This window comes from Corvus cornix, chromosome 1A (genome assembly GCF_000738735.6).
Source record: "Corvus cornix cornix isolate S_Up_H32 chromosome 1A, ASM73873v5, whole genome shotgun sequence".
Taxonomy (NCBI): domain Eukaryota; kingdom Metazoa; phylum Chordata; class Aves; order Passeriformes; family Corvidae; genus Corvus; species Corvus cornix.
Window position 1 is genome coordinate 60078581 of NC_047057.1, and position 22206 is coordinate 60100786.

At 46.4% G+C, this 22206-nt stretch overlaps 1 protein-coding gene across 4 annotated transcripts in view; it reads right to left on the reverse strand.

Moving 5' to 3' along the window:
• Window positions 1-2443: 2443 nt before the first annotated feature.
• Window positions 2444-22206, reverse strand: part of ITPR2 (inositol 1,4,5-trisphosphate receptor type 2) — a 245697-nt gene continuing 225934 nt past the window's right edge. For all 4 annotated transcript variants that reach the window (XM_039570501.1, XM_039570499.1, XM_039570500.1 and 1 more), the window contains 2 exons: window positions 6629-6790; window positions 2444-5403 (listed from right to left, as the gene is read on the reverse strand). In XM_039570501.1, coding sequence (XP_039426435.1) covers window positions 5317-5403; window positions 6629-6790 — 249 coding nt within the window. In that variant the 3' untranslated portion in view covers window positions 2444-5316. The remainder of the gene's footprint in view (window positions 5404-6628; window positions 6791-22206) is intronic.

A 22206-nucleotide genomic window follows, 5' to 3' on the forward strand; every position in this document is an offset into this window, starting at 1 on the left:
TGCTCTGTTGAACACAACTGTGGGTCTCTACAGAAGGGCCTGAGTTAACACAGTTCCCGGGTGTTTCATGCTGTAATGCTGTAGGGGCAGGGAAGAAGAAGCAAGGAAAAATATCCTTATGTCTTTGGTGAGGGAGCAAGTGCCCCTAGGAGAGGATTGTGAAATTCAGATCGACATATCCCAGTGAAGGCCATTACAGGTAACACTGAGGATGTGCCCAAAATCCACAGTTTTTGTGGCAGCTCAGGGTTACTGGGAACAAAGGCTATAAATGTTGCAGATCTTGAAGGGCCAGAAAGGAGTAACTCATAAAGGGAATTGGAGCCTTTGGGCTGTAACTGGATCCCCACACTGCTCTTGCCATCTGGATGAAATCTGAAAGGTGACAGGGCCCACATAAAGCAGTGGCTGAGTTGACCCCACAGCCTCGCACACGGGTGTGGGTTGCCTTGGCAAAGGCCACATGGCTGCTCCATCAGGGGATGGAGACCGTGCCATAACTTACCACAAGAAGGGCTGCTAGGAAAACCTCCTGCTTATATTGAGTCAGATATTGGATGTTGATGATCTACAACATTTAAACAGAATTATTAAGTCCTAAGGACACCAGGTTGACCATGCTTCTACACATTTTAGCTTATTGCTTTGGTTTATCAGGTAATGCCCCGTGGTCCAGGACGTGCCCAGGTCTCACCTTACCTGAGTGGCAGCAGACAAAGGTGGAGACATGGAGAAAGAAACTTCCAGTATAAAAGGAAAGGTAACTCTTGGCTGTTTGCAGCAAGATAAACACGTCGAAATAGCAAAGTTAGAAAGGCTGCTCGTCTTGTGCCTTGCAGCTTCCTGCTTCGGCCTGAAAAAGTGCAGCATATAAATAGAGCGGGCAAGTGTGAGCTGATGATAGCAATACACCACAGCACATTTTAAGCCCCCACAGCCTGAGTTCCTTTTGAGGGATTTTGAATGATTTTGTGTAAATTCAGGATGTTCAGCATGGGCACCTGCAAGCAGGAGTCGCGCTCCTGCGGGCATCCCGGGACAGCGGAGAGGTTAGCAGCCTTAAATCTCAGCTTTCTCCCCTCAAAAATAAACTTGGAAGCCTTCCCCAGAAAATAAGCATGTGTTGTCCAAAGAAAACATCCTCGCCTGCAGATGCTTTTGTCACAGCAGCAGCAGCAGTGACGGTGGAAAGGGAGGAGCAGAATTCACTTGCACGCCACAGAGGCATGAGCCAGTGCCGAGGGAGAGGTTTGCTCCCTGAAACACCTCTTGAATTAAAATGTGCCTTGAGGGGAAGCATTTTTAAAAAGAAAAGCCTTGGCATTAGGTTCTCAGTCCTGCATGCAAAACTGCTCCCCTTTGGGCTCAGAAGCTTAATGCTGGTTTGGGGGCTTTTTAAGTCTGACTGTAATCTTAGTTTGAAAGCCTGCTGCGTGAAACCCCGTTTTCTCTTAGGATATCCTTTTTGCAAAACCATCTAACAAACCTAGTAGTAAACAAGCTCCTTTCTATTTAACCTTAAAATCATACCAGAGAATAGGAAAGAAAGTTAGTTCTACTCAAAACCTTAGCAAGTTGGTGGAAGAAGTGCACAGGAGAAACAGCATGCTCTATTTAATAGGATTTTTCTTAGTAATTAATTAGCAGGCTTTTTCTCACTAAGAAGAGGACTTACTCTTTTCCTCATTAATATTGACTATCTGTAAAAAAAACAGCTGGGAAAAAGCAAAAAAAGCACATGTATGTTGTAGTTTATCAGCCACAGGTTTGTAGGGAGGGCTTTTTCTTTTTTCACAAGACCACAGATTTCCTCAGCCCAAGTTGTCTCAGTTGAGAGACACAGCGGTTTTAAGATGTTTGTCTTTCTCAATTCTTTCACCCAGAGGAGTGGGGAAAGCCCTTGGTCTCTCTCTCAATGTGCTACATGAAAGAGTTACACTAAAAACATTTGAAAAAAAAAAAAGAAAAAAGAAAAAAAGGTGCAAAAAATTCTTACACAGAAAAGCCTGCATCACAGTATCATGGAATCATAAAGGCTGGAAAAGATCAGGCAGCAGCAGAAACCCTGAGGCTGTTTGGCTTGAGCCTGCTCCTCTCCACCTGTGACACTCAATCCATCACGATCCCTGCCTCTGCCCACTTCACCCAGGGCTCCCCTGGCCTGAACAAAGAGCACTAGAGCAAATCACATACCCGGCTGCGGCTCAACCTCCGGGAAAAGCGGCATTCCTGGATCCACCATCCTGGACAGAGCAATGGGTGCCTGAAAAAAAACAAACCCTTGCTTCCCTCGCTGCGCTCAGCCTCCATCCATCCGGGCTGTCCAGCTGAAGGAAGGGATGCACACCCACAGCCTGGTCCCCCACCCACGACCACGAGCCTGGGTTTCCCAAACCAGAACACACATTTCCCCCCAGCCTTAGCACCAAGAATGAGACAGACATCTATAAAATGACACACTTTATTAAAAGTTACATTCGGCAGCAATGGACACATTTACTTAAGTAGATTTTAACTGTCAAGGAGCTTATAATTATAAATCTCTCTAAGGCATTAAAAGCTCTTAGATGTTTTAACTTCTTTGCAATCATTTCATATAAATAGGTAAAGTAAATGATACTTGCCTAGGAAGAGGATACCCCAGCTGCATTAAACAAAGATATACACATAAATAGATGTATAAAACAATGATTTTTGTTATAAACTCATTCGTGGGGATATTTCACAATCTTTAAGTCTTGGAGCCTGGCCCTGCAGCCGTTATCCACACACAAGGAGCCTCCTGTTTGCCTTACCACGTGGGACTGTACAGATTGCTCACACGGACGAGAGCAGGGCAGGGCCTAAGTTTTGACAGAAACAGCAAAAATGTCGAAATTCTCAGTGAAATGTATTTACAGTCTGTGCAAGTAGCATCACCTACTGTTACTGATTAAGGTGGTCTCTCTGGGAAGCTACAAACAGCAGAAAGGCACCCTGGCAAAGGCAAGCCAGCATCTGTTCTCTCTTTGATTTTGATGCTGTAACTCTCCCTTCTGAAGAGCAGGACCTGGGCTCCTGAGCCCGAGGGGACGCGGTCTGGGGTGTGAGACAGAGGGAGCACCAGCAGCAGCCAACTGCAGCCCTGAGCTTGGGGCACAAACCCATCGAGCCTCAAGTTCCTCCAGCTCCAGCAGCAGAAACCTCCCCTGATGTGCAGCGGTGCAGCTGCTTTTTTCTGAGTGTAAACAAGAAAAGTGCAAACCAATTCCAGTATTAGCTAACCACCCACCCCCCAATAAATAATGAAAGTTTAATTTATCTTATAATTGAACTGTGCTTTGAGTTTTATAACCACATGTGCGAGGAAGAGGAAATTGCTGTTGTAACAGAAGCTGCGACTAGATCTGATTAACAGTATGAACTAATTTGAATTAATACAGCTACAGGGTCTGAGTCTCCACCAACTTACTACTGACTTTATGTTTGTGGGCAGCTCCTTTGGCCATCACCTCTCACAAGCAGGTGCTCTCTGGACTAAGGCCAACGGAAAGAGATTTTCTTCCAGTAAAATACACAAACCTCTAATTTCCACACTATTTTTGAAGGACACAATTGAAGCCAATGGGAAATGTTTTAGTGGTAGAAGATATAAATATATTACTAAAATATATTACTTTTATCCCAGTCACATCACTGCCACAAAGGAAAAAAAAATAGCTTCAAGAACTGGTTTGAATTTGGGATAAAGAGAGTGAAATACCTCTTCCTTCCCTTTACTCTAGGCCTGTTGGTTTGAATAGTGCCTTAACCAAGACAACAGCATTTCTCCAGGAAGAAACTGGAAAATATTGACACCAATAATATTTTTTCCTTCGATCAAAATGTCCTTTATAACAAAATGAAAATTTTACAGGGGAAAATCATTGCAAAATTATTTTGGTTTAAAAAGTGACTCCATGTAACAAGAGGTGCATTTTCGAATGCGAGACAATCTGGTAACCAAACCCACTGAAAATGAAAGTGAATACCACTCCCATTTGTGCCCCCCATTTTTTTTCCCTAAAAGAGTCCCCTAGGGCTCTGTGGAAACCCTGTAACTTTTCTTTCAAGCCATCCCAAAAAATACAGGATAGAGCAGAAACCTGCATAGGTGATTTGGCTGCTGCCTTTTGTAGGGCCGAGAGCTGGGAGGAGCTTCTCTGATATTGCCCCCCTGTTCCCCCCAGGCTTCCCTGCAAACCTCTAGAAGCAGGGAGGGCAGGCAAAACCATCAGCCCATGATCTTTAGCTCAGAGGAAAGCTGGCAGAATATGGTGTTTATTTACTCAAGTCAACTCTTGCTGAAGATGAGTTTATGGAAGGTAATGACACCATTATAGTTCTGTACAGAAAGACGTTTCTAAGCTTTTTTTAAAAAAATAAAATCCCATACATGCTTCAAACCACAGGTATAATTTTTTTCCCCCTGAATCCTCAATTGGAACTTGAATTTCAAACACGGTTTAACTCCTCAGTATGTGGAACCTCACGGCCACATTAATCGAGAACATCTGAAGCCAGGAGAAAGAAATCACTTCCAGTTATGTTGTCAGTGTTATGTGCATAACATTCCCACAGCTGTAGATCCATTGTGCTCCATGTTATAAATAAGAAAATGCGTGGTGACAGCTAAAATTCAAAAGCGTTAATGTTTCTCTTTGCAACTCTTTTTCTACTTTCTCCTTTTTTTCTTTCTTCCCCCAATCTTTAGAGGTTTCTCCCCTTTCCCTCCTAGTAGAAGTTACTTGAAGCAACATCACTGCTTACGGACTGACATATTTACGGTAATTAAAAAATAGTAAATGCCAAGCAAATATGACTAATGTTGCTATTTGGCAAGTGGGCCAGAGACGACCTATTGATTCTGAGCCAGGCTGTCGTGCTCGCCTTAATAAACACCTCTCCTCCTTCTGCTTAGCTCGGTTCTGCCGGGGAGAAGTCAGCTCCCAGGGCACGGCCGAACGCTGTCCCAGCCTCTGTCCCAGCCTCTGTCCCAGCCTCTGTCCCAGGCAGCCCCGGAGCCCTGGAGCCGCAGAGCCGAGCGCGGCCGAGCCGGACCAGGCAGGGAATACAAACGAGCTGCCTTGTATCGCTCACATTCTAGGTTGTGGTCCCTCTCAACCATGAAAAACAGCTACAAATTGTTCCCAGAGCTAAACCACTTAACATCTTGGCACTTGGTTGTTTTTAACTTTGTAACAATAGGCACTGTTCACTCCTCTCAATCTCAGTTTTTTATTCTATAATAAAGCAGGAATACTGATGAAAGGCTAGTCACGGCTTCTCCCCGTGGTATCAGGGTGGTGGCATGTGATGATTCACATGGGGTGTGTTTGATCCAAGAAAGCCCAGCCTCTGCTTATTCTTCCTTTGTTCTGTCATCTAAGGTGGAAAGGCAGAGAGAGATGAGTTGAGAATTTTTTTTTTTTACTATTATTTAGCAGTCACTGAGCAAGATACATATAAGCAAAACAACAGGGAGTGGAATTCCTTTCTTCAGCATAGAAAATTACAAGTTAGGGATGTCTTTGAAGTGGGAGATCTGTTTCCTGCAAAGTATGGACATTTTATTCTCATTTATACATTATTCTTATCCCCCGGCAGGTCTTACGGAGTATTATTTGTGCTGCTATTGTGTTGTGTAGCCCTGCAGAGGGTCAGCATTTGCACTTGGTGCTGCAGAATCACAGAGCTAAAAGATGGCCCCAGCCACACAGAGTTTAAATTTAAGCCAGGAGAGAACAGATTCAGCCAGAGGAGGATGAAAAAATCCCACCAGGATGGTGTGGGTAAGCACAATAAGCAATGGTCTCAGCACATCCAGCCTAAACCTTTGTTGGCTTTTTCACAGGGAAAAGTTTTAAGGAGGGATTTGAAGGGGAATAATTAGATAACTCTGTCGATGCCACTGAAGTGCTTCCCATAAAGAAAACACACAGATGCTTTTCTGAAACTGTAATGAGCAAATCAGAAGTGACCAGCACCTGTAGCAAAAAAGGAGCTGGCCTTTTGATCCTGAAGAGAGAGCAAACACACTAGGTGGTGTGGGCAGGAGCAGGGCTTTAAGGGAGGCTTTGAGGGAGGCCAGCAGCTTGTGCTCCATACAGGAGAGAAGCGGGAGCCGCAGGAGGGGCACCAACACAAGGGTGACGCGAGCAAAGCAACAGGCTCTGCAAATTGTTTTCACAAGGCCACTGTTGATGTTCTTAGTGGGGGAAAAACCCAAGAGCCAGACACAGAAGGCTTTTTTCCCTCCGGGCTCCCATCATCATGCAGCTACTCCTGACACTACAGCGCTTTCACTGCCGGGTTATGCAGCCCCTCATCCCTTCTGCAGTTTCCCCTCTGTCCTCACACACTCACTGGGAGCATTTTGTGACTAATTCCCCCTCGGCTTTTCTCCTTACCTGATCTCTGTTGTTGTTAACAGAGTACAATTTCACTCCAAACCCCTATCAGTGTATCTACCCAGAAAGCTTGCTGGAGGGAAAGATAAAACCTTCGGGAGACAAAAGTCTCTTTTGTAACACCGTCCTTACTGCACCCTGATGGAAGGCAGCACCTTCACCCACACGTGCTCGCTTTGCTACCCACACAGGGCACTTACCTGTTCCTTGAGCTCAGCCAGCTGACTGGAAAGCTGTTTTACAAGGCTCATGGTTGACTCCAACCTCTCTTGCAGGTTCCTGATTTCGTTTTGCTCACTCTCGCCTTCATTGCTAACCAGAGACATGGCTCTCATCCGAGGGAACCAGTCCAAATTCCTCTCCTACACAGGTATTAGAAAAATTAGCCATGTTAGTAGGGGTTTATACAGGGCTACTAAGCTGAGACTAGAGAATGAAAGCTCAGAAGGACTTCTGCTCAGTGGATGACACACAGCAAGTGAGCTTAAGCAGTAAATTCAGAAAGTATTTCAAACAAGCAGATTTATTCTTGGTTCTCCTTAGCTACAGAGAAGGTTCCAACTGGAAAACCTGGGCTCCCTGCAGCTGCACCTGTACTGCAGTGTGGGCAGCGTTGGCACATTCATCTGTGGCTCTGGCAGGCAGAAATGCCCCCACTGGGAAGACTCCTCTGGTACACCACCCCCAGGAATGCCTCAGTGCTCCCCTTGCTGTGCTCTTAAGCGTATGCAGGGACACATTTCCCCTCTGTCTCTTCAGCTTGGCTGGTCTCCATCTGTTTCGGCTGTCCTTGCAGCAATGTCAGCGAGCCAACACCAGGAAAACAAGACAAGAGCCTTCCAGACCAGCCTCAAGCACTTCTACTGGAAGAGCAGAAGGACCTGGATCCAGCTGCCCACAACAGGAGATTTAGGGTCCTGGGAATGGCTTAGGCTTCAATATGCTGTTCAGAGCGTGTATCTTGGATAAATGCAAGCACAGCCCCACAGCCAAGGGCTAGCCTGCACTGCATGGGACAGCAGCGAGCCGGGTGTTCCTATATCCATGGACTCAGGCTATGAATTCAGCCATGACAAAACCACTGTAAACAGACGGCATGAGTCAGGAAGGTGCTGCCTATCTACATGAGCCCGAATTACCTCCATGGCTCAGGGGCACAGATATTTGTGTGCAGAGCTGAACAGATGGAGGAGACGGAAGGGTGCAAGACTAGGAGGAGTGGCAGCCACGTGGAGAGGAAGCTGCTTTGCCCTGAGACAAAGGGAACAAAACAGGTCCTGCAGCAGGCAGTGCGTTACATGCACGAACCTGTGTCCTGCACCTCGCGGGGAGTGCGAGGATGTGGCTGGGCCATGTGCATGGGGTTTGCAACGGGCCTCTCTGGACATGTGCACTTGATAACTTGAGAAGAGAAGCAGAATGAGCTAAAGTGTGTTTCTTCCAGTCCCCTGAGCCGCGAATGGTCCCACACAAATAGCACTGTGTTGGGAGGAATGGAAAGGAGCTCTTTCCAGAAGTCCATCTACAAGACACCTGGAAGGCAGGAGCTCCGATACTTATGTTGTCCAGGTATTTGGTAAAGTTTTAAGTCCATCAAACTGATCATAATCTTAGCCTTTGCCTCTATTTTTCCTATGAAAATAGAGAAGGCAGTGATGATTCTGCAGCATTTACAGCTGGGCAGCCCAGGGCAGCCGTACCTGAGCAGGTCCAGGAGGGCTGGCCTGGCAGAGCTGTGAGCTGGGGATACACCAAGGCTTTATCATGCTTCCAGGAAGATTTCCTTTCAACTCTGCAGTGCTCTGCCCCAATCACCAAACCCTCCCCTCCTAGAGCAGCATGATTTAGAAACAACCAAGCTAAGGCTGGGTAAGCATGGCAGCACTTACAGTATTCATGTTTGTCCACTCTTTGTGTTAGCCCAGTCCCCTCTGTTACCCTGGATAAGACTAAATGCAAATCTGTATGAATTTTAGCTTTTTTTCTGCCTTTTAACTCAAAACTTCCAATGAGTTTTTTCCTGGCTGTGCAACCCCTGGTCCTGTCACTAAATCAACAAAGATGCCCAGGGAGCTGGAGCGTGCCCCCGGGTTGCATTCTGCAGCCCTGGGCTGTCAGCCGTGGGCGCTGGCGGAACGAGGCCTCTTTGCTTGCCGCTCACTTCTTGTGAGCCTCGTGATCTCATTATGACAATTTACTGTGGTTACACATGATGCCATTTTCAATGGGTCATAACTCATTCAAATCAAAACCTGTTTTCACCAGCTCTGCTGGTGAGCTTGAGAGGAGTGCACGTGACCCTCCCTGTGGATATCCCCAGCTGACACGCAGAGCGGGAGGCTCCTGTTTCTGCCACATGCATTCCTGCTTACAAGACCAGCATTCATCTTCCACCAGTGCACGCCAATATTTATTTTCAATTTATTTTGGCTAGGATCTAGCAGAGCATTCATCACGTGCCTGGTGTTGAGCACAGGTGTACTCATTTATACCAAGCTTAGTTTGTGCACAGTGCCTTTCTGGATCAATGCCTTTTTTTTTTTTTTTTTTTTTTTTTTTTTGCAAAATGTTTGCCAGCAAGTTTGTCTGCCACTATAGGCACAGAACTTTAATTCAAGGCAGCTACAGCAAACAGAGCTGCTTTTGTACCTGAATGTTTCCTGGAAAGCTCTGGTATCTGCACCCATTACAGCTCCTCTTGCTTGAAGCACCTGAAGATACCAAATGCAAGGCCATAGGAGCCAGCTGAGGGAACAGGAGCTCTTTCAAGGCTCACAACAACACCAAAGTTCCTAAAGCCAGGCTGCACAGGGAGCACAATCTGAGACTCCACCATTGTGGCTCCTCTGTTTGCCGAGTACTGCTGCCAGGATTGTGAAAGGCACTTTGCTAGTTTTGTTTTTTCCATCTGCCACTCCCTCACTCCTCCAGGACACAAGGCAGAGACCGCTGGCTGCTTTGGAAAGATCTTTGTGGACTGACCCTGCACCACACCACAGCATCCAGAGGCATCCATGAGGATGCCAGACATCCTGGCTCTCCTGAGGCTCCCAGTGTCACCTGCTTCCTTCCTCCTCGGCATGACATTACAGTGCCTGGAGAGAGGGATGGCTGGGAGCAGCTGGAGACAGGGATGGAACAAACAGCAAGCACCTCACCCGCTGTCACACGATGCTGTGGAGCACACAGAGCAGATGTGGCTCTGCAGCTGGAACCACCCTGCACCACGTGCCAGCTCATCTGAGCCACCACGAGCCCCAGCGTCATGGGACTTCAGCAACAGACTCTGCTCATTCACATGTGCCCAGTTTTTGCCTTCCTAGAAATGCTGTGATAAACTCTTCCAGGAAAGAAACCCAGGTGTGGTTTTAGTTACAGATCAGGAAAATTTGGGCCTTTTTTCCCCCAAAGTATTGTGGAGGATCAAGTGACTTGATCCAAGTTCTAAGAGAAGCTGATGGTTTGTATGGACTGGAGACCTCATGAAAAGATGCTGCTGACTTTTGTAGGTGGCAGAGAGGCAACAGGTCAAACACCTGCCCACAGGTCGCACTTGGAGTCCCAAGAGCTGTGTTAGGTGCAGGCCTCTTGCTTCTCAGCTGCAATACACATCTAGTGAAATCAGTCCAGCTGTGTATTTTTGTCATGCAAAGGACCAGAAAGATTCAAAATTCAGTAGGAGACACATTATAGCCTGCGAAGCTGTCTTTAGGTTAAAAATACTTACCTAGCTTTCACTGATAGCTCCTTTATAGTGCACACAGCAGGTACTTTCCCTTGCTGAACCGCACGCTTTTGCCAGTCAATATGATCTTACTTTTTCATTGCATTATGAACTGCAGAACTTTAATAAAGGGCAGCATGAAAATTAGCTTTGGCAGACAGCTCTGTTTGCTCAGTCTATACCACAAACAAACAGCAACTGGTGCTGGGGACAGCAAACTTTTGATCACAAACCTGCCAGGATCCAGAAGGCAAGCTGGACAAGGCTCCTTGGCCGAAAATTTCAGTGTTCATGGGGGAACACGAACTCTTGTGACTGCTCAGCAATGGGAAAGCTATTTTTACTTCAAGGTAATTGCTTGCCAATTAACTGGAGGTCATTAACATGTTTGTACAATCCCAAACATTTGTTCTGGGACTTAAATGTTTATGGGCTCGGTCCAGGGTTCACCTTGACCAACACCTTCAAGCTGTAACGTGCACTCCTGGGGGTGTGCAGGATGTTATCTGTCATGCCTTACCCATTACTCTTAGAAATCCAACCATTTTGCCCAGGATAGCATTCACTCAGAAATTTGAACCCTGCCTGGAACCGAGAGGCAATTTGGAGGAGGAAGGCAGGCTCCTGGCAGGGAGCAGGGCAAACCTCTGCAAACAGCTGTCACGGGACTCAATCAACAGCCACCAGGTTAGCCTGAGGTGACACAGCTCGAGCATTAATGAGCGCACAGAGAGTGAGCTATGTGGATGGGACCCTTTTAAACGAAGTAGCTGCCTGGACAAGTAATTAATTGTGAAAATGTACCGAAATCTTCTTTCTAAAAAACGACGGTTTAAGGCAGTATGTTGTTAGTTGTTATTGTTATTTCATTCTTGCACAGGACGGCAGCAATTCACAGCCCACCTATGGATCACAGCATCTTCCTGCTCCACACTCTTCCCGCAAGCATAACGTGTGCCTCGCAGGATCCATATTTATGCAGACATCTGTGTCCAGGGCACAGCGTCAGCCAGACAGGAAAGCTGCAGGGACAGAAAGGAGCTGCAGCCTCCTCTCCGCCAGTTCAGCTGGGGGAAAGGAAAAAAAGGGAAAAAGGCAGGTGGGGCGAGCCAAAAGGCTGCGGGCCAGAGAGACTGCACACGAGCAGAGCAGACATTTGGTGTGGCGATCCAGCGCGCCTGCTCCCTCTGTCCTCCCCCTCACCTGGCAGGGCTCCAGCCACAGGCACAGCTCCCCCAGGGCCAGACCTCTGTGCAAGTGCTCTGGGTACACGTCCTCGAGGTGCCCACGGCGAGGGCACATGCCTGAGAAATCACAGGGCTTAGAGGATTTGCTCCTTGTGCTCACTGAAAAACCTCAAACCCTGCGTCTCGCAGAGGCGGGCTCAGAGCTAAAGTCTGCGTCTGCCTCCTGCAGTTTTCTGTGCAACTCTCTCCTTCCCTTCTGTGGGCTTTCCAGGGGGATGGCAGAGCTGTGGGATAAGTCCTCCCTTCGATAAAATATTGCCATTTTTCTGACTTTGCTGGCTCTGGTTGAGCATGGATGGGGAAAAGACTGAAGAAAGCTGTTTAGAGTTCCTATACTTTGTATGAAGCCTCTCTTGAGCCATCCCTGTCCTGTTGGCACAGCCAACTGGCTTCAATCAAGCTCTCATGCTGAGCTGAATCCATGCCTTCGGAGTAATTGGCAGAGGGATGTTTCTTTAGGAGGTGCTGGTTTCACAGGCTAGCAGCGAGATGGATCAGCTGCAACCAGCAGGAAAGACTGGGCTGAGCCTTTAAAAAATAGATTACTAGATAACAGTGAGAGAAAATAGGTCAAAGAGTAGGACAATGGGGATGAAGTAGAGGAGCAAAGGGAGCCTTATGCATACTTTCAGCCGGTGCTAGTGCACGGGCTGCGAGTGCCACGCCACCGTCAGATGTGCCAGACTCTCATTTCTCCAGCACACTCTAATGCAATGACTCTCAGCCCTTTCCACCCCGTGACCCCTTGTTGCAACATGAAAACAAGCCCTTTCAGGACTTCCCTCCTATCTGTTCTCCAAGAAAAGTGGTGATTACTGCTCATGACTCCTCCTGGACTGTGACCTGCCCTGCTGCACGCACCAGGGCAGGAGAGCGGCCTCCGTGTCCCCCAGCCCATGGTTCCGCAAGGATCCTTCTCTCCTTGGTGACTGTCATCACGAGGGCTGTGCCCTAACAGCAAGGCTGAGAAAACAGAGGTGCTGGAAGCTCTCTTGCTCCTTAGCTAGATGGTTGCTGAAGGGTGCACAAGAGGAGCATGGACATCAATCACCAGGAAGGTTTGCTACCAGCGCCTCCACGTGCTGAGCTGGGCTCTCCTGGAACACACCTTTGTGGGCATGCAGCAAGAACAGCAGCAGCCCCCAAAAAAGGCTCCTACAGCTTTAGGGAGGCTGAGCCTCTTTAGAGAGACTGTAGCCCCTCAAGTGCCCATTGGGGTGGTAAAACTCTGCTGCACTGGTGCTGAGGAGAGATCCTGCTGGTCACCCCATGGCCTCCGGGGCTAAGGAGTGGCACTGCCAGTCCTATGTGCCCTCAGCATGAGGGCAAACAAACTGGGCATCACGGCTCTCCAGCAGGCAGCCCCTGCCCTTTCAGGCATGAGAATGAACAGTTCCCTCCCCTTTTCTGGGCCAGCACCTTGAATAAATACTTTAGCACTGGGTACAAAGAGATCTATTTACTGAGAACTATTCTGTATGTCTGAAATGCAAATAAGTCCATCCAGTCCCTTCCCCAGGACGCTGCCCATATAAGCAGAGAGGGATCAGTCCAAATGACCTTTCAAAAGCTTTTATTTTTTTTGTCTAGGGACAGAGTCTGGTCCTAAAAGTCCAGAGTTATGTAGCTCCTATAGCCACCTTAAAAAGGGATTTTAAAGATTTAAGCTATCGTGTGCTTTAGATGACACAGGGCAATAACCACTTTGTGATTTAATCACAGACAATAATAATTTGGTTCAGTGCATGATTCAGCTAATCCACAATTTGATAAACGTTCATCCTAAACTACAAACCCAAATAGCTTTCTGCAAATCCTGTTTGACACTTTAATGTTAAGACTGCATTTGATAAGCAATCTGTGCTGTACAAGAATATAGGGAGGGAAATTAGGAATTGTTATGCATCTATATGCATCCACAACAGTAATTCAAAGAAAATAAAAATAAACCTTGGCAATTACAGATAAATCTTTATGCAACAAGAAAACGAATAGGTTTGGCTGGGTCTACACTGGATTGATACATGCTACAGCTCCCACAGCTCACACAAAAACAGAAAAACCTGTTACCCCTGGAAAGAAGGTTGAAACCACAATACAGACCCACTGTCTGCTTTAGCAGTGTCATTGATGCATTTACTTTCATTTTAACTTGGCTGAATGTTTTCGAGGGCTGCAACAGAATCTATCACTGCAATTCTGAGTAATTGTGAGTTCTTCAAGACTGATATCCAGGCCAGGCAGTTAAAAATGTCTCAGTGTTTCTGTATCAGCGTTCCCACTTATGATACCCCTGCAAAAATTATGGTGAGGAATGATAATAAACCCCAAATTGCAAAGAATTTTCTCTGACGCTCTGTGGGGCAGTTTTGACACTCAAATTGAAGCTCTGTAAAAGGACAAGCACCACAATATTTCTGCTTATCAAACTCACCTAAGGGACTTGGCATTTACCTCCAAAAGATGGAAACTATCATGAAACTCATTTTTCCAGTCAGGGCCGTAAGTTTGAACATGCTCTCACACTGCTGTTGTGGGCAAGCCACGTGCCAACAGCAGGTCTGTGAGTCACAGCGTGTCCCTAGAGAGGAAAAGGCCACCCTGACCTGGGCTGCAGCAGCCAGACAGGAGCCACACAGGAAGGGATCCCACTTCAGCAACTCTGCCCTGCAAGGCAGAAAGTAGAAACCAAACTAAGCAGCTTTATCTCTGAGATGGCACATTCCAGCCACTGTCCAGGTGGAACCCGGGCATCTGTAGGCATGCAGAGACCACAGGGGACTCACAGGAGAGCCATGGCACCACTCCTGTGTGCTTGGAGAGCCTCAGCTTGTGTCCCACCCCAGTGCTGCTCTCCTGCAAGACGTTTGCTTTTCATGTTGTCCCTTCCCCGTGGCTCATTTCTGAGCTGTTGCTTCCTTCTGTTTCAATTGCTCTCTGCCACCTTATCTCCCTCATAACCCTGATAATTGATATTGTCCTGTGCAAATCTTCAAGAATCCCAACACTACCACCAACAGCTAGGATTTGGTCCGTAATATTTGCACCCTTAAAATAGATACAATTATAGATTTGTGTAAAACTTGAGTTTATTTTTCCACATTCCTATGTTTTCATGTTGTTAGTGGTTACGAGACATACTTTAGGAAAAACACTTCAGATTATTCATTTAAAATAATTAAATTATTTCTGATATAATCCCTGGATCTTGTGCATAACGAAACATCTGGTACAAAGGTTAGAAAATAAATGTTCTTGGCTTTTTTTTTTCTTCTTTTGTTAAACAGATGTTGTTGATACAAAACACAGAACTGTAAATCATAGCCTGCATGTGGACACAGACTGTCACTACTGAGCACAAATTTACTGTGGCTAGATAGAGGTTTGAAACAGCAATGAATCACTGGCTTACTAACTTTATTCATGTGGGTATGGTTTCAATATTCTGACATTAAGTGCACATGTCCTTAAAGAAAGGACCTTGTAATGGCAGTCTGGGAGGCTCTGGTTCAGTTCCAGCTGTGTCCGTGTGGGAAGCTCAGCCAGGGCAGCCTGTGTGCAGGGGAACGTGGCAGGTCTCTGTCTGTGCCCTCACACTGGGGAGTGCCCGGGGGGCTGCTGTGCAACCCCGCAGCCCCGGCTCCCCCAGCGCCAGCCAGGGCAGCACTGGCACAGCCGAGGGGCCGAGCTGCCCACGCAGCCCCAGCTCTGCCACCAAAGTGCCTCCAGCTCGAACCTGTTCCTCCGTCTGCTCCCCTGCTGCTCCCCACAGCATTTCGGTGAGTTCACCGTTGGTCTGCAGGCCAGGACCCCGCCGAGCCCAGCAGCGGTGTCACTGCTTCCCGTTGGCTTGTGAGTGACCACAGCTCCGATGCCTCTCCGGCCCCTCGCCGCTCCCGCTCCCGCACTGCTTGCGGCAGCAGGCTGAAGCCCCCGCTTCCCCTGTTCCTCTTTTAATATTGATTTTCCTTCACAAAACACGCCAGCAGCACACTCCAGACACTGAACTCCAGACAAAAGCCAGTGGCACAAATCCCACTGCAATGGAAACGTACCCTGCAGTACCAGGCCACAGACGAAGCCTCCTCCTTGGACACACATGTACCATCCAGTTGGCGAGGACACCACAAATTTTGACCTGCTTTTGTCAATGTGCCTGCTGGTTTGATCCAATGGATCAGGGTCTAACTCCATGGTAAACTCCAAACCACAACCTCTACTTCCTAGCTTTTGTAGCACAGGATTCAGGATCATATTTGTTGAAATTTATGTTTTGGGGTTTTTTTTCACATTTAGCTTTAATTCTCTGGTCCTGTCATCTTGTATTTTGCAAGTACTGTCCATTTCCTGGCTTTAGCTTCAATTTGGTGTAACAGAATCTTTGGGAAATACAAAGACTCAGCTGGAGACTCGTTTTTCAGAGGCTCAGGACTTGACCTTGTTCTCAGCTTTACACAGGCAGAGCTCTGCTGATTGCAGCGCGATTGTTCTGGTTTAGGGTACTGCCAGAGCCAAGGCATTTTGAATCCTGATCTGAATGTTCCTGCTTTGGGCCCATTTCCACTCTGATGTATTTTGCACATGGGGCACTATGAAAGGACAACTGAAAGAGCAACACTTTCTTTGAAAATAAGTAAGAATTATTGACTATCAGCACACAGAACAGTTTTCTTAAGCAATGCTACAATCATGCACATACCTTACACATGCACAAAATCATGGAATCATTAAGGTTGGAAAAGACCTGGCAGATCATAAATGCACATACTCAAGTACCACTCAGAGGAGAGGATTAAGATCTACGTTTCTCTGTGAAGCATCTCTTGACAAAACAACACCAAGCAATGGCCACCTTCCAGTTCTATGGGCTCGAACACTATCAACCTGCTCTCTGACCCCTGGCTCTGCTCAAAGGCTTGCCTGTGGATTCCTCAGCACTGCAAGAACAACTTCTTGCCCATGCAGGCATGATGGTCAAGGATTGGCCCCATGGCAGGTCTGGCTGCAGCAGAGCCCACAAGGTGGGATGGAAGCACAAAGCACTTTTATTCCCTTCAGGAAATAGATAGGAACGAGCAAAACTGGGCCCTCTACTCATTCAGGTTTGTGTCTACCATGGGTTATTTCCAAGGCTGCAGGCATAGATCAATAAAAGAAAAAACACCATGGTACTTTGTGACCCTTATCTGCCCATACTACAATTTCATTTAGTGCTTTTGCTAGGAAATATTAAACTGGATCCTCTGTACAGATCTGCTTTTTCTTTTTTGTTTTCCCAGTCCAGCATTTTAAATGGTTTGCTCTGTTCAGTTAAACTGAATTTTCTCTTGAGAACAAGCAGATGATCGGTTTCACAGGCCCGAACTTAAGATTTTCCTTCAGCAACACCCAGCAAAATGAAAAACAGAAACAAAACATTTTAATCACATGTGTATAAAATACGCAGGGTTCATTAAACATGATTTAAAGTTGCCTGTTTGTTTTGGAGACTCTTTAGAGCTTCTACTAGCCCAAACTCACAGAAGTGTAATGTGATTCCTGATCTATTGAATTTTGGAGGACGGCTGTAGTGGGTTCCATTATATATAAATTGGATGCAGCCAATTTACAATCTCCGATATATACTTTTATCTCAAAATGCCCTGTGAGGCAATTGTGTAAAGTACTTTATCAGGGATTGTTGTTGGTAATATTGCAAGAATTCATGATGTAAAAAATACATCAATGTCATTTAAATTGAACAAAATGGTTCCCTTTTTTTTTCTTGTAGAGCATTTTTAACCATCTTCTCAACAAATTTGTTCAATAAATACTGTATGAAACAAACATTTTGCACTTTGTCCCACAGATGCAATTTGCCAACCTGATTGATTTCTTTCTCTACAACTAATCTGATTTCTTTAGGCTATACATCTTCTCTTTTATTAAAGATGATGCAATCTTAGCTTTTTATCATACACACATCCACCACACAAAAAAGAGAGAAGATTCTGCAAAGCAGCCTTGCAACCAAATAGAAAAGCCTGACACAAATCTCATAAAGCTGATCCCAAAAGATAAATGGCACAATGAGACCAAAGTTACACAAATTCAGAAACTTATCCATGCAGAGTAATACAGGCCAGTGGATTTTTCCTCCCGTGACAGATTCAGCAAAGTAACTTCATAGTATCTGTAGCACCTTGTAAATCAAGCTCATGCCAATGTTGCACCAAATTCACCCAAATCGTGCTGTCTCTGCACTGTGAGATGTCAGAAGCAGAACTGCATTTTTTGTAGCCTTTCCCTGGTTTGCATCTTGCAAAATCTCACTGCTGTGTTTTGAGTCCCAACAACTTTAGGCTTATTTACTTTCAAATGGAGTCCCTGATCAGACTTATCTCCCTGTTCTTTTACTGACTGCCCTCATGTCTTTGGGGAACCCTGTAGCCCTTCCCTTCCTCAGCATCTGCAGTTATCTGCCTTGGCTGTGGACAATTTTTCAGTCTCTTTCCCATTCAAGCAGCCAGAGGCTTAGTACCACTGTAATACAAAGAGCAATAATTGTTTTCAAATGTTGCAATAATATTCGCAAACAGCACTGAAGTGTTTGGTGTCTGTTTCTTCCCTCATTGAGCAAAATCAATTAATTCAGTTGACATGTTTCAGGATCTGCTCATCACATTGTTCCTCTGGGGCTCAACTTCTTATCACTAGCTGTGATCCCAGTCAAGGTCCAGCTTTCGCTGGCAAAGCCCTCTGCAGCCAGTCCCAGGAGAAGCAGGGCTCTGTCACTGCCAGGATTTTAAGTGCAACAGTAGGTGCCTATCCAGTGCCTTGGAGAGCCTTTCCATCACTTGGAGTCACAGACTAAAGGTCTGCCCACACACAGATCCATCTCAAGCCACAGGCTTCTTTAACAAAGGGATAAAAGATGGCTTTTGCAGGCTGCCTGGAAAGTTAACAGCTCCAGTCTCTGGCAGGTTGAGGCGAGAGCGGATTCCAGCAGGGAACCGCAGCCCGTGTCCTGCCAGCAGCGCTGCTTGGCTCGAGGGTGCTCCAGCTGGAACACCTCCACTCCCTGTTCCTGGGATGTGCAAGTTTCAAGGAACAGAGCCTTGTGTCCAGACCCCTCCTCGAGTTTTTAAGGCCAGCAGCAAGCAAGAAAACAAACACGAACCCAACTCGGCTCATTTATTTTAATTTGCAAATTGAACGGGTAGAAGTTGGAAGGAGGACAAGGAGGCTGTGACTACACTGCAGTATCAAGGCAGAACCAATCTTTGTAGCAAAATCTCTGAAGCCTAAAGAGACAGGTGGCCAAACCTTGAACATACAGAGGAAATCAAGCTAAGCTTACAAGCGAGCTACAATATTACAGGGGCCAAAAAGACTAGGTCTGGATAGCATCAAACCACTGATTCTGGATCTCAGGGGGGAAAAAAACCCCAAATATCAACGAATATACTTCTGAGGAGTTTTAGGCTCTGCTCTGTAACTTGAAATTACGTCACAGCTGTGTACACAGAAGTGATTTCAAAGGAAAGAGGGGAATAGACAGGGTTGTGTTGGTGCTTTAGAAGTTAACAAGAATGTGAGGGGCTGAGCAGAGACAAGGGTCGTGTGCCATGGCCATTCGCTCCCCGAGTCAGCTGGAGGATGAAGGTCATCACCAAACCTGCCTGTGCTGCAGCACCTGCCCTTGATACCAAGCTTTCTCCTGCTCCAGCTAATGGCATCATTTCTAAGGAGGTAGGATCAGATCCATGGCTTCCCGTTCAAGCAGCAGCAGGATAATTAATTTTGCCTGTCTGAAAAGTATGTGTATAAACATAAAACCGCTGAAACCTCAAGCTTTTTCAAGGAGGTACCAAATGAAGCCCACCTTTCCCTTTATTTACCCACGTCTCATGCATCACTGAGCCAAGCAGGCCAACAAAATTACTTATGGCAGACCAAAGAGCCCATTGCTGGAAGATGCAGAGCCCTTCAAGTAGAAAAGAAGATGCTCAGCTCTCTTGAAGAATAGGAGCTTTGTGCAAAGATGGAAAGTCCTCACGTGATGCTAACTTTTCATGCTTTGAGAAACACAAATGAGCAGGAAAGCAGCTAATTAGGCACGTTACTGTGATTGCTTATTTTATGAAGTGGAGAGGGAGGTGTTCAGCACTTTAATGAGATAATAGCATAGAGGCAAAATTGTGCAGAGAAGCAAAAATAGCAGTGGTCTTCCCACAGAAATGAACATTATTTTTGAGCAATAAGAAAAGCAACAATAGAAAAATAACTCAATACCTAGCAGCAGAAAGAACAGTGCCTTAATTTATTCTGTACATGTAAAACCTGGATAACACTTGGATATACGAGGGTAGAGGGACCTCCCCTCGTATACCCAAGCAGTGGTTGGACTGTGCAAAGGCCAGCTCTATTTTAGTGACTGTATCAGTCAATAGTGATCCCTCTGAGATGCTCTGTGGATTTGTGGCAGGCCTTGATGCAGAAAAAGGACTTTCTCTGGGACCCTGTGCACCTAATCCAAAGCCCTGGACTCCCCACAGGTCCACGTGGAAGGACACAGAGAGCTGCATTCTCACTCACTCTCCTATTTTGAGCACAACAACAACAACAAAAAAATGGGAGCCGTAAATCATCTATTTAGGTGTATTTCTTTAATTGCTTATTTTATGAAAACCCAACTGCAGACAAAACCAACACTGCATTTCCCAGGAAATGAGCCTGCCTGTGAGACCTCAGATCTTATTTAGCAGCCGGCTTTTGTGCTCTCAGTGTTACTGCCATGGTAAGTAATTACTCATAACGTGACATGCATCGTATCAGCCTTTTAAAAGTAATTAAGAAAAACTTGCATTGCTTAATGATATGTACATACATCTCATCCTTGCAAGTTTGGCTTCGATAACATCTGCTAGTTTTTGGAGCAAAGCCAGTCTTAAAAAGTAAAATAACCCAGCCCTAACAATGGGAGCATTATTAGCTTCCCAAAAGCTATAAACTCCATGCCCCACTCCAGCACAACATTTGTGTGCACAAGTCCTGTAAGGATTTTCAAGCCTGTGAGTTGCCAGATCGGAAAGTTCATGCTGAACTAGAATTTAAGATAATGAAGAAGCCTCAAAAATACAGTTTATTTATAGTGAGACAGTTTAGGAGCTGCAGCTTACCATCCCTGGCAGATTCAGGTGCAGCAGCTGAAGGGGCCACCCTGATCAGCTGGTGCCCTTCCTCCCTGCTGATATTATCCCTCCTATACAGAGACAGCAGAACCAGTGCCGTGTCCTCTTCTCAACCAGTGCAGTTCAGACTGGCGTGACTTCAGTGGCCATCAATTTTCACATTAGTACTCTTGGCTGTGAACTGCAGCAGCTCAGAAGTGAACAAACACGTCCCTGGTCCTCCCCCCTCTGCTCTCGCTGTGGCAGAAGGGTATGGTGGACATCTGGGGGAGGAAACTCCTGGAATTGTCTGGGATGAATCACCAGAGTGCATGTGAAAAGCACACGGAGTGTCTTCCTGAGATCCCAAGTGCCCATTCTGCAGCATTCATGCTACCTTGGATTGACATTTCTCTGCTTTAGGTCATTCTCTCTACCCATATGGTGTTTTGTGATCTTTGGATCTAATAAGTATATCTACAGAACTACCAGAGAAAACTTTTACCTCCAAAATTCAAAAGGGTGATGGATAACAGAAGAATTTTGGATGTCAGAACTTTTTTCTTCCTTCTCCAAAGAAGCTTTATTTTAAGAGCAGAGGTCAACAGCCCTCTTAGTACATACTATTTTATTACGTTCTCTGACAAAAATTGACAGCAGTAAAGAACAGCTTGTTCCACAAACCCCCATGCTGTCAGCATGCCCTTCCCCTTTCTGTACAGCGCTTTTTCACTGTCTCCACCTCTCCTGCCTGAATTTCCCTCGGAGCTGCCTCCCCTAGAAACTCCACGTGGTCTGCTCGGGGATGGCCACTGACTCTGTCAGACATCAGGGCAGCACACCAGGGTCTGGCATCGGTGAAACGCCTTTTGCTCACTGAGTAACCCTGGAGCAACCTCTCCCAAGGTGTGAGGGGACGGGCAGGCAGCCTCCTGACCCACAGCTGTCGGGCTCCATAGGCACCCTTGGCTCACACCTTGGCTGTTTTGACAGTCAGCTACGTCTGCTGGGGTTGGCTAGGATGAAAAAAAGCCCCTCTGCAGGGTGTGCCAGGGGCCGTATGCAAGCAGCTCTGCCTCCAGGAGGGAGCTTGTCCCCTCGCCCTGCTCCTGTACCAGGGGGTCACAGCCTCATGGAGTGGCTCTGGCCACAACCATCTGACCCCTGGGAGCAGCCAGGAGCTGACATGGCTCACATCACACCTCCCCTCCCGAGGTGGGAACATGGCAAAATGCAGGGCAGCGAGGCAGGAGAGAGGAGGATGCCGAGGGAAAAGGGCTGGCGCTGCCCAGCACACAGCATGGGCAGAATGACAACTATTGAGGCTTCTCAATGGCTCATTTGGCATTATTCCCAGCACTGCTTTTCAATCTGACACCCACTTCTGGGTATCTAATAGAAAAGAAGGCAAAACCATGAGGCTGGAGGTAGGAAGAACAGAAACAACAGCACCAGCTCAAAGGAGCACTAATTTCAGCTGAATTTTCAAACTTCACTATTTAAAAACAGCAAGCAAAACAATCAGAATGTTTCAAAAGGGGAATACATTTTTCCTCGTGGCATGGCTAAATATCTCTTTTATTCAATAATTTAAAAGAAAAATAATAATTTAAAAAAGCTGACACCTTTAAAATATTTAAAATAAAGCAGTTAAA